This window comes from Pundamilia nyererei, unplaced genomic scaffold (genome assembly GCF_000239375.1).
Source record: "Pundamilia nyererei isolate P.nyererei 1_Seehausen unplaced genomic scaffold, PunNye1.0 scaffold00252, whole genome shotgun sequence".
Classification (NCBI taxonomy): Eukaryota; Metazoa; Chordata; class Actinopteri; order Cichliformes; family Cichlidae; genus Pundamilia; species Pundamilia nyererei.
The window spans coordinates 37382-49413 of record NW_005187653.1 but is presented as its reverse complement, the minus strand read 5'-3'; the positions used below and the strand labels follow the sequence as shown (position 1 = coordinate 49413).

The 12032-nt window shown below is 40.9% G+C and overlaps 1 protein-coding gene across 1 annotated transcript in view; it reads right to left on the bottom strand.

The window, feature by feature from the left end:
• The window catches only part of LOC102199142 (bcl-2 homologous antagonist/killer-like), a 42981-nt gene continuing 30949 nt past the window's right edge, over nucleotides 1-12032 (bottom strand). Inside the window, exons 7-8 of the mRNA XM_013915053.1 lie at nucleotides 163-233; nucleotides 1-29 (exon numbers count right to left, since the gene is read on the bottom strand). Coding sequence (XP_013770507.1) covers nucleotides 1-29; nucleotides 163-233 — 100 coding nt within the window. The remainder of the gene's footprint in view (nucleotides 30-162; nucleotides 234-12032) is intronic.

Here is a 12032-nt window from a genome sequence, read left to right as displayed (position 1 = left end):
TTAGTCGATGACCTGCTCCACCTCCTGAGCTGCATTACATTATTATTAGAATCTCTTATTTCATGAACGTCAAAGAAATGACAAAAAAGGCAACTACAAAGTCGTACAAAACAACTAAAGAGAGATTTTAATAACTAAAAAGACAAATAGAACACCCCTTACCCACAAATAGATCCAGAGAGTCTACAGTGATGATGATAATGACTACAATGACAGTTGGAGGCTCATAATAACTGTAAAGAGATTAAAAATCACCTCAAGAGACAAAACAGAACTAAAAACAACTAAAAAAGAGACAATAAATAAAGTTAAAAATATCAGTGAGAGGCCCAAAACTTTAACAGAAGAAAAAGACGACCATGTTCATCTTCTTATTTTCTTTAAAGTGTCTGACTGCATTCTGACTGGGGCAGATGGAGGGGTAGGAGTGGGCTTTTACATGGCGATGCCTGAGGCCTCAAATTCTGTGAGTAGATTTTTTATTCTATGGCAGACATACAGTAGGACACCAAACGTCAAATCAAAACATAATGAAAAACATGTTTCCTATGAAAAAAGTCAAAAATGAAACATTTGAAAAAATCTGCTTATTTGAAGGCAAGCAAGCACTTTCAGCTGAAGTCGCTAAACTCACCTGTCTGCTTATATAAGAGCCACAGAGCTAAAATTAGAGGCCACGTAGAAAAAAAAGATTGATCGTTATCCTGAGAGATTTGAATTTATGTACTATATCTTTAGATTATTGCTCTCCGTGCCTTGCTACTCAATAGCAAGACTCTGCTTTGGAAATACTGCTGTGATATTTAGGATTAATAAAAATGTATGTATCTATCCATTTAAACAATACATTTATCATTTATTGCTTAGCAGCCATGGTAGCTGAAGCTGAGGTTATGGATGATGATAACAATATGTTTTATAATAAATGTTACTTTTTTCAACATAATTTATGGTGATTCTTAATTTTGGTGGTAACCCAGGGTATCTCAGGTATATAGTATTCTATCAAAACATCAGGATGTTAGGATGCTGCAGTACTAAATCTGAGGAATTCAGTGAGTACATGTGGCTCTGTGGAAGTTAACTTGGAGGCTTGAAGTAGATTTTTCTGACTAAACTCAATGCGCTAGCATCTCTGACTTTAGTGATATTGCATGGGATAAGAATTGGTTCCAGTGTTTTAGATCAGTTGTTTGCTTAACACTGTATATTACTTCAGCTTCAGCCGTGTCAAAATGAACAAGAGGATTTTATGTACTGTATTGTAGCTACACCAAGACAAACATCCATCCTTTAGTTTTTAAAACTTATGCCAATTGTACTCACTGGAGACGTGATCTGATGTTTTATTTGAAGTCTTGGAATAGTTTTGATTCTATTCCAAAACTAACACAAGTCCAAAAACTGCATAATGGGTCTTTGACGAGTAAAATTTGTTGTGATATTTGGTTCTCTGACATCTTCAGTTTGTGAATATTTTAAATTTTTGCTTTTCGGTGTTTCCAAAATGATGTCTAATCCATACACGTATGAAAAAATGCTTCGGAAGGTTCTGGGACATGAACACAAACCTGTATCACAGTGAGCTTTACCCCATCACCTCATCACCATCGCCAACCACTCCCATAATTCATCAGCCATGTTGTGTCAACCAGGCCACCACTTGTCCACTAACCCACTTAAAAACATAATGAAGCATTAAAAGCCAGTAAAGACTGTTAGATTGTAGAAACACGTAGGAAGTTCTTAGGATAAAGTAATAATGGAACAGGGCTCCCTGGTTTATGTTATTTTTCAGGATTTCCAGTTATGTACATATGTAGGTGTTAAGGTGTTTGTGTATAAAACATGTACGACAGGAATGCTTTGCAGACTGAACTAGACAATGTCCCTGTGCCCAGATGGACCACTAACTAGCCAATAGTGCTGCTTTTGCTTTAAACCCAAACCATAATGAATTTTGTAGCCTATACAAGTATTTTAAGTAGTTAGCTAAGTCAGGTTTTCGGTTAGTTAATCCAGCAGGGCTGAGACATGGGTTAAAATTTCAATGTGTAGTGTACATTTGGCCCCATCCTAGAAGAACACAAAATTAGAAAGTGAGTGGTGTGACAGGGCTCAGGTGTGGTAAAAGGTCCTGTGTGCAAAAGTTTAACCCATGTAGAGCAGAAGTTTACATAAATATTTTTCATATTTTAGGCTGAGCTAGCAGGATTATTAAGACAGTTTAGGTCTGGACTAGATAAACTTTTCTTTTTGCAACACTGTGGTGAAACTCCTTTTGCTTGTCTCACCAAGTCTAACCGATATACATGACTTTCATGATCTGAATTCAGATTACGAGTGCCAACACTGAGAAAACATGGATAGCTTTAGATTCTAAATTCTCTTCATTTCAGTATGGTTAATGAGTGTAGCCAGTCTGACATCCAGTCTTCCATGGAAATGAGAATTAACGAGGTTGCTGACATGTTTCTAAAAAGTAGCAAAGTGTTATAACAAATAAACAAAGAAATATCACCCTTATCAGTTTTGGAGGATTAGGTTACTTGAAAGCATCCTTTGGCTAGTTCAAAAAGTATCACGAATTAAGTGTGCAAGAGAAGAAGTACAAAGTCAAATAAAAGTCTATGTTGAGGGAAAGGCAAATAGGTTCTATGTTGGCCTGGTCAGTCAAAAGATCATATGACAAGATGAAGACATGTTCATTCCAAAATCTTCATTGTGGTGGTTTCTCTTTTCTGAAGCATTAAAATATTGGTGTCTGTGACACTCTGAGAACTGGGGGTGTCGTGTACACCATGTAGCTTACAGGCTTGTTATAAATTCATAGGCCTAATAAAAGACAGTATCAGGATACAATAGTGATTTAGGTTTTTTTGCAAACAGATCTACAGCTTACCAGCAAACTGATAAGACACCGGCAGTTCTGACAGTCAGTAAAGTCAATACACCATCACCACTTCCAAAGCTAATTGCTTGATTGCTCACAGGATATTTAGTGAATTTTGGCTAGCTCTCCAAGTCTGGGTAAAGTGATCTGAAATTATATGTGGGTGTTGTAAGGAACAAAATTAGATTTTATATTCAAACGATCTGACTAGCTAGAATTGATGTAGCATTTTTGTACACTGGCTGTATTAACTGGTCTAGCTTTATTAGATTTTTTTTTTTAATAAACTGGTAAAAACAGACTTACCATGGTTAGTTATTCTGTCCTAGTGCTATTAGGCTATATTATTTGGATAATTAAGTCCACTAGCTTAAAACCATAAACAGTGATAAAAAAGAAATAGACTTTTATGCTTAGCATGGAGAACTTTTTGTGTCAGTTTTGGCATGTTAAGGTCTAAAACTTCAACCCATATTTTCTGCAGCAACATCTCCATTCCAGGCGCCTTGCCTTTCCTCTATCTTAAACGTCTTCTCCTCTTTGTTCTCTTTCTTTCCTGATGCCTTCCTTCAGTTACTTTAAAGAAGAAGCTTTTTTTTTCTTTTTGCATCCCTTGTTCCTGTATTTTTGTATTATATTTTTGGAGGTTAATTCCAAATGCATGCATGAGAAACATCAAAATAATGACGTTAACATAGTGTGAATGACCTAGTGAAGGGAAGCCTCCCCTCCTTTGACAGAAAGCAGTCCTATTTTCTTACTTTTTGTGTCAGATTTTAAAAGAAATTTTATAACCAACAAATAATATAATACTGTAATTTATAAGCCACAGAGGCAGCAGCACTATCTGAAGGCAAATATGGTTTAGATGGTTGATGGACCTAATTCAGAAGTCTCTGAACATGAAAGTACAAAAAAATAAAGTCAGTGTCTCTTTTGGTAGGGTGGACTCTGTCACAAAACTCTGTGTTTCTGTCCTCATGATGAGACATCAGCAGCTAAAATACTATTACTATTTAAAGAACTGCATCTGCTTTAGGTCGTTTTAGTTCCACTTTTCTGTTTTTTTGTTTTTTGTTTTTTTGCTTTTTTGTCGATAGTGAAAAGGCAGAGCTAAGAAAGATGACTGCAACAGAAGGATGAGAGGCTTCCCTACATGAATGAATTAGTTACACTCTAAAAAGCTGATCTTGGATCTGATTTTGTTGTCACTGCAATGGAAAGAGAAAAAGAATCAAGAACTGTATAAAATATATCTGAATGGAATGTTAATTATTTACCTTTTTCTAGTTTTGAAACATGTAAAAGAACAAAGGTGAAACTATGAAAATTCAACATTTGTGAAAAAAAAAACTGCTGTCAAACAGTGTGAATGCTGTGAATGCTGATTTGCCTGAGCAGCTCTCCTTCCGAATTGATAGATCATCCTTTAAAAAAGAATAATACTAAAAACAAAATAACAATAAAAAAAATAATTTAAAAAAGTTAATAAAAGAATTAAAAGCAAATGCCAAAATTTTTTACATTTGTCCTGTTTTTTGTTTTTCTTAGTGATTATTTGTCATTCCCGCACACATCTTCATGTCACATTTTACAGCATAATGTGTAGATACAAGATTGCCATAGCCACTGTGCTGTCACCCGTTTGCTTTTTGGACACTATATTTTAGAACTTTAGCGTTCTGGCTGCTTTCATGTTCGTTTTTTGGACCCAAAACAAATAACACCAATAAGAAAAGTAGTCTAAAGGTCCACTACAAAGATGAGGCCTAGCAGACAGCAGCTGTAGCTGGTTTCGGGACAATTGCCAAGCAAAGACTCACAGCCTTGGCCAGCCACTTGAAGAGGTATATAAATCAGCTGCACTCTAATGAGCCTGCCAAGGTGTACTCTCAGTGGCATGAAAAAAAAGACTGGAGCCGGAGCAATATTTGAAGAGCATATGGGTGAAGTATGCAACCAATAACAGCAATGCTCAGTGGCTTGTGAATCTATGAGCAGACCACAGCAACCTCCCAGTGAGCATCACACTGGCTGACATCCAGGAAAGGGTCTCCAGTATGAAGAGTTGGACAGCACTAGACCCTGATATGATGCACACCTACTTGCAGAAGAAGCTGACTGCACTTCATGAGTGCATGGCTGCACAAATGAACCAGCTGCTAGTAGATTCGATACCCAGAATGGCTAACTGATTGCTGGACAGTCCTGATCCCAGATGATCCCCACAGGTCCCATCCAACTATCAGCCAATAACCTGCCTCAGTACAACATGAAAGCTCCTATCAGGCATTATAGTGGCTGAGGTGAACAGGCATATGGCTCAGTACATGAGCGGGGCACAGAACGAATTAGGCAGGAACACCAGAGGGGCAAAACACCAGCTACTGTTAGATAGAACAGACTCCGAGGCCAGGCTCACCAACCTCTGCACCGCCTGGGTTACTTACGAGAAAACCTATGCCTCATACCTGGATCCTGGAATGCATAAACTGTACAAGATCAACAGGACCCTAAGACCTAGTGATGGTAAATTCGATTCTTTTTATTGAATCGAGTTTTAATGAGTCACTCACCAAAGTGAATCGGCTTTTTTGAGTCATTTGATTCACTGAGTCAGTTGACCAGAGAGTGCAAAAAATGTACATTTTCACTCAAACTTAATTTGTTTCTCTTTTCATGTAAATCCCACTGCTGAGATGAATGATTCTACAAGAAAACAACTATTTTATATAGAAAAAAAGAGCAAAAACATTTCTAAAATTAAGCTATTTCTTATCAAAATTGCTAAATAAACATTTATTTTGTTTATTTTTATTTTATTAGTATTTTCCTTAAATGTGTTAAATATATATATTCTCATCTAAATGTCCACTGAGCTGTGAGCCAGGGGGCGGTAATGCGCCTTAACATTGGTTGCCAACCATGAAGAAGAAGAAGCTGTGAGCCAGGAGGGAGGGGGTGAGCGAGTGAGTGATTCATTCGCTCGCTCTATGATTCAGCACAGGAGGGAGGGGGTTAGTGAGTCCTGAGTGATTCGCTTAGGCTTACGATTCAGCACAGGAAGGGAGGGGGGTGAGTAGCTCAAATGTGTTGTTAGCATGTTAGCAGAGCGATGCTACTGTGAACCGAGGAGCTATTTTCTTGATGTGAGCTTCTACTCAGGGTTTTTTCTTCCAGTTCAGAGCAGAAATTTTTTTGTTAAGATACTGGATGTTGTTTTTCTCCAAAATTTTAATTATAAGCTAGATATATTGCTGCTAACAGCAACAGGGATGAGTCAGTGAGTTAGTTGGGCTTGTGAATCATGATTCATGAGACAGTAAAGTGATTCTCGAGTATTGAACGATTCGTTCATAATTCGCGCATCACTACTAAGAGCCTTTATCTGTATTTAATGGGCATGTGCCGAACAACAACTAAAGGGCACTCAAGCCAGTTGCTCAAGACATCATTAACTGTAGGATTTACCAAGGAGATGTCCTGTCCTCACTGCTGTTCTGCATAGGCCTGAACCCCCTCAATGAGATCTCTTACAAGACTGGCTATAGATAACAACTATGAAATGGAGCAATTGTCAGCCACCTCCTCTATATGGATGACATCAAGCTGTATGCCAAGAGTGAATAGAGTAAACCTCACTTCACAGATCCACCACTTGAGGATCTACAGCAACGACACTGGGATGTCAATCGAATTGGAGAAGTGTTGCCGAGTGGTAAGAAAGAGAGGGAAAGTAGTCTGGGAATCCCACAGGCAAACGGGAACCATGAAGAAGCCACTAGGAAAGCCGCAACAACCAAATCCCTGCAGAGAGTAATGCAAGTCCTGAGGAGTCAGCTGAATGGAAAGAACAAGATCAAGGCAATCAATACCTACACCATGCTGATGATCAGATACCTAGCTGTGATGGCTCTGGTTTCCCTGGGACAGGGAGAACTGGGATAGCTTCCAGGGATGACAGAGGGCAGCCAAAGATTTTTTGGGCAGTGTAAATGACCCTCTATGCAGTCTGGAGAAATACCAAGCTAGAGAAATAACAACGTCTGAGAGAGGAACTTGAGAAGATGTGGAGGGTGAAGCCAACAGTGGTCCACGTGGCAATTGGAGCACTCAGGGCAGTGACTTCCAGGTGAGTGATGAAAGTGATTATGAATAAGAGCAGAGGATACTGTTAATTGATATAGGACCCATAAATTAGAAGATTACCAAGGGAAGCGGAGCCTGGAATATCGACAAGCAAGCTCTCAGGGCTGTGAGAGATGGCTGGGCTGGGCTGCCCTCTCAGGCTTCTCTGGACCTGTTGCATCTACTCATTTTGCTGTGTATGTGAGGACTGAAGTCTGTTATTCTCCGCCAGTTTGTTGTGGAGATATCATCTGAATTTCAGGAGTGGGACCACTCCTCTTTCACGCCCACTCCAGCCTCAGGCTATAAAAGCCCCCCTTCACCAATACCTGCTGTTCTCATTTTCATGCCTCCCCTTCCCACTCCCCTTTCCCTCTCTTCTCCTCTCTTCCTTTCCTTCATTCACTTCTCGTTAGTACATGGGGATCTGCTCGGCCTGGGAGCCGTTGCCAGTCCCCTTCGAGGCCTTCCCCAAACCGCAGGACCAGTTCATACTCCCTCATTGCCCATTGTTACCTAGGATGTGGTCCCAGCTAGTGAAATGTGGTAGTGATATGTTGGTAACTTGGTTTGTCATGTGAAGCGTATGAGCTGACAAGCAGTCCCAAATTGGTTTCTGACAAGCAGGAGTCCAAAGAAACTGTTTCACTGGGCTGACCAAATCAGTGAAGGGAGTTAAAACATTAGAGAAGTTTTTACAGAATCCTCTATAATAGCCACACATCCCCAGAAATCGGCCAGAAACTCAACAATAGCCTGAATTTTTTCCTCCACTGGACGTACCGATCCCTGTCCCACTCGTTTTCCCAGGTATGTGACTGTAGCTTTGCCAAATTCAAATTTAGTGAGGTTTAAAGTAAGTGATGCTTCATGGAAACGGCTGAACTTAATGGTCAGACCTCATCCAGATAGGCATCGCAGTTATTCATTCCAGCAAGTACCCTGACCATGTCATGCTAAAATATAGCAGGTGCAATACGCAACCCAAATGGCATAACTGTATACTGCGCAGGACCCTCAAGCTCCCAGGCTTCATGTAGAGGACCCAAGCTTGGAGGATAAACTGCCCGCAGGGGCGAGAGGGTATTTATTTTAAAATATATATTTTTAAAAAATTCCCCACTGGTCGGTTAAGGCCATCTTCCAGGGTTCGGGACTTGGGGTGAAACCCTCCATACATGGTCAGGGGCTTCCTTGTCTTGATGTCAGTGGCTTCTATCTCCTCCTTTGGCCAGCTTATTATCCCAGCAGGGTACCTGATCACGAGCAGGGCGTAGGTGTTGATGGCCCGGATCTTCTTCATACCCTTCAGCTCACTCCTTGGGACTTGCCTGACCCTTTGCAGGTACTTGGTGGTTGCAGCTTTCCTAGCGGCCTCTTCATAATTTCCATTTGCCTGTGGGATCCCCAGGTACTTGTAGCTGTCCTCAGTGTCTGCAATGTTGCTTTTTGGTAGTTTGATCCCCTCAGTTCTGACTACCTTCCCTCTCTTTGTTACCATCTGACTACACTTCTCCAGTCTAAACGACATTCCATTGTCATTTTTGTATATCCTGGTGGTGTGGATCAGTGAATCGATGTCTTGTTCACTCTTGGCATACAGCTTGATGTCATCCATGTACAGGAGGTGGCTGACAACTGCTCCACTCTGTAGTTGGAATCCATAGCCAGTCTTGTAAGAGATCTCACTGAGGGTGTTCAGGCCTATGCAGAACGGCAGAGAGGACAGGACATCTTCTTGGTAGATCCTGCACTTGAAGGTGACTTGGGCTATGGGCTTGAAGTTGGCCTCTAGTGTTGTACGCCACATCCCCATTGAGTTCCTGATGAAGGCCCTTAGGGTCCTGTTGATCTCGTATAGTTCTAGGCATTCCAGGATCCAGGTGTGGGGCATCGAGTCATAGGTCTTCTTGTACTCAATCCAGGCAGTGCATGGGTTGATCAGCCAAGTCTTGCAGTCTCGGTTCAGTGCTCGGTCTACCAGTAGGTGGTGTTTTGCGCCTCTGGTATTCTTGCCAATTTCTTCCTGTGGCCCACTCATGTATTGAGCCATGTGCCTGTTCATCTTAGGCGCTAGGATGCCTGATAGGACCTTCCCTGTGATACTGAGGCAGGTTATTGGCTGGTAGTTCAATGGGACTGGTCCCTTCTAGGGGTCCTTGAGGTTAGCCATTCCGGATGCCACTTGTCAGTGTGCAGCTGCTTCATTTGTGCTGCCAGATGCTCATGGAGTGCAGTCAGCTTCTTCAGCCAGTAGGCGTGAACCACGTCGGTGCCCCTTTCTTGGATGTGCGCCACTGTGATGGTTACTGGACCGTGTTCAGGGAGGCTGATTTGGTCTGTTCTTAGATCCACTAGCCCCTGAGCATTGTTGTTATTTGTTCCATCCTTCTCCCATAGGAAATGCCAGTATTGCTCCGTCTCCAGCCTTGGTGGTGCTGTTCTCATATTGTTCCCCTGCCCCTGAGAGTACACCTGGCTGGCTCCATGGAGAACAGCTGGTTTATTCTCCTGCCTTCAATCTCTCTGGTGTATCTCTTCACACGGCTGGCAAATGCTGTGAGTCTTTGCTTGGCAGTTTCCAAGGACTCAGGTATGGACAGCTTGCTGTACTTCTAAGGCACTGTCTTTGTCGCACCTTTCTCCAGCTCTGATAGTTGGCTAATCTCCCTCCATGCTACTTTGATCTTAGCCTCTAGTGTCCTTCTCAATGGAGGGTACTGCTCCTTGTGGCTGTTTAGCTTGTAGCCAAGCATCTCACTGATCACTACGGCCGTAGTATAGATCAGCTAGTTAGTATTGGTAATGGTATCGTAGCGGTAGTGCTGCATTCACACCATCTAGTAGATCTTCCGATCTTCTGAAGGTACTTCATGCAGTCTTTCAGGTCAGTTTCTCTCGCACTAAGCGATCCTACTTCCATCACACTTGGGGCTTGGTACCCAATCTCGGGTGAGGGTGATGATATATCCCCCTGACCTGCCATCCTGCCGCCCCCTTGCTATAGCATGTGTGTTGTACCTGATCAATCTCTAGCTGTGAGAGCAGTCCCTTCTTCCGCTCCCGCTGGGGCTACTTGTGTAGTAGCATGCCATTAGCGCCCTATTTTTTTCTACATATGACAAAACTCTTTCCGCCAAATATGTAAGGTAAGTGTGTGTGTAACCAAATAAACACCTAAAGTCTGTATATGTATTGACTTAATAAAAGGTTTCAAGTTCAAGGTCATGATGCACTGTTCCTTCATTATCAGGCCAGTGCCTACATGAGAACTGAACTGTAGGGAGTTCAGTTCTTTTAACTTTCTTCTTTCAATAAATCTCAGAAAAAGAAAGAGTGATTACCTCAGAGGAAATTATTGAGGTGACGAGTGTTCGACAACTGAGAGCAGACAGAATCACCACTGAAATCTTAGTTGATAAAGAATCCAGAGTGAAGAGCGATTGAGACCAACTTAAATAATTTGTCCTGGAAAAATTAAAATACAATCTGAAATTTGATTTAAAGAATTTGAAATCATCCTGTGTTTGGTAATACAGTGTTGGTGGACTTGTTTTTAGACAGTACATCTTGGATCTGGAGAATTTTCACTTGTTCAGTTGGCAGATGTTTTCCACTTATTTGAAGCAAAAATATCTTGTGTTAAGTGAAGAAAAAATCTGCCAATAGAACAAGTGAAAATTCTCCAGATCCAAGATGCACTGTCTAAAAACAAGTTCGTATATATCACTGAAACACTGTTACTCTGTAGCTGATTGTGTCTTATTTTAAGTGTGATGAGATACTTTTGATTAGAAATAATATAAGAAATATAATTGTTAAGATTTTGAGTTTTTGCAGTGTATGATTTAATTATGTTTTCTCCTTCTAAGCAGGCCTGTGAGATTGAAACAAAAGCACTACGAAAACTCACTGAGGACAGTCCCAGGGTAAGCCTCTCCAAATTACAATTGCTTCAAAGAAAGTCGCCTATCTGGGACACATGACCATCTCAGATGGTAAGTCCCCCTCCAACAAGAATTGGAGCACTTCACTCCACTCCAAAATCACTTACATTTTCTTGGTGTGATGTCATATTGCTGCCAGTGGATACCAGAGTATGCTGCATGAGAGGCTTCACTATCAATACAGGAGGGGACTGACTGCACATGACAGAATACAGTGGACTGATGACCCAGACAAATCTTTGACTGACTTAAAATTGTCACCTACTTTAGGATTACCATATCCTGATTAATAATTCATCCACCCAGGGTGGATACATGTTTTGTTGCAGGAGCGTAGACCAGCATCTTTCTAATAAATACTTACTTATTTGCTGCTCGCTGGTATCACATCCACCCATTCACACAAGCACTGTCTTATTTGCTCTTATGTGCTTACTAACTACCCTTTACACACATTCATACTCCAATGGATGCATCGGAGAACAACCTAGGGGTTAATAATATCTTGACTGAGGATATTTGGGATGCAGACTAAGGGGATCCAGGGATTGATCCACCAACTTTCTAATCAGTAGAGGACCTGCTCTACCGCCTGAGCTACAGCTACCCCATTAAAAATGTGAAATGTCAAAAAAGATATATGTGAAGTTGGACACTTTACACACGTACAAGACATAAGATTAGCATTGAATTAGCTCCAGAATTTAAATATCTTGGGGTCATTCTAGACCCAACATTATCCTTCAAGAGTCACATAAATGAAGTGTCCCAGGTACTTAGATTTAATAATCGAAATTTTAATCATATACGTAGTGATTTAAATATGAATGTTGCAAAAACTTATTTTTACTCAATGATCATCTCTCATATACAGGGAGTGCAGATTTATTAGGCAAATGAGTATTTTGTCCACATCATCCTCTTCATGCATGTTGTCTTACTCCAAGCTGTATAGGCTGGAAAGCCTACTACCAATTAAGCATATTAGGTGATGTGCATCTCTGTAATGAGAAGGGGTGTGGTCTAATGACATCAACACCCTATATCAGGTGTGCATAATTATT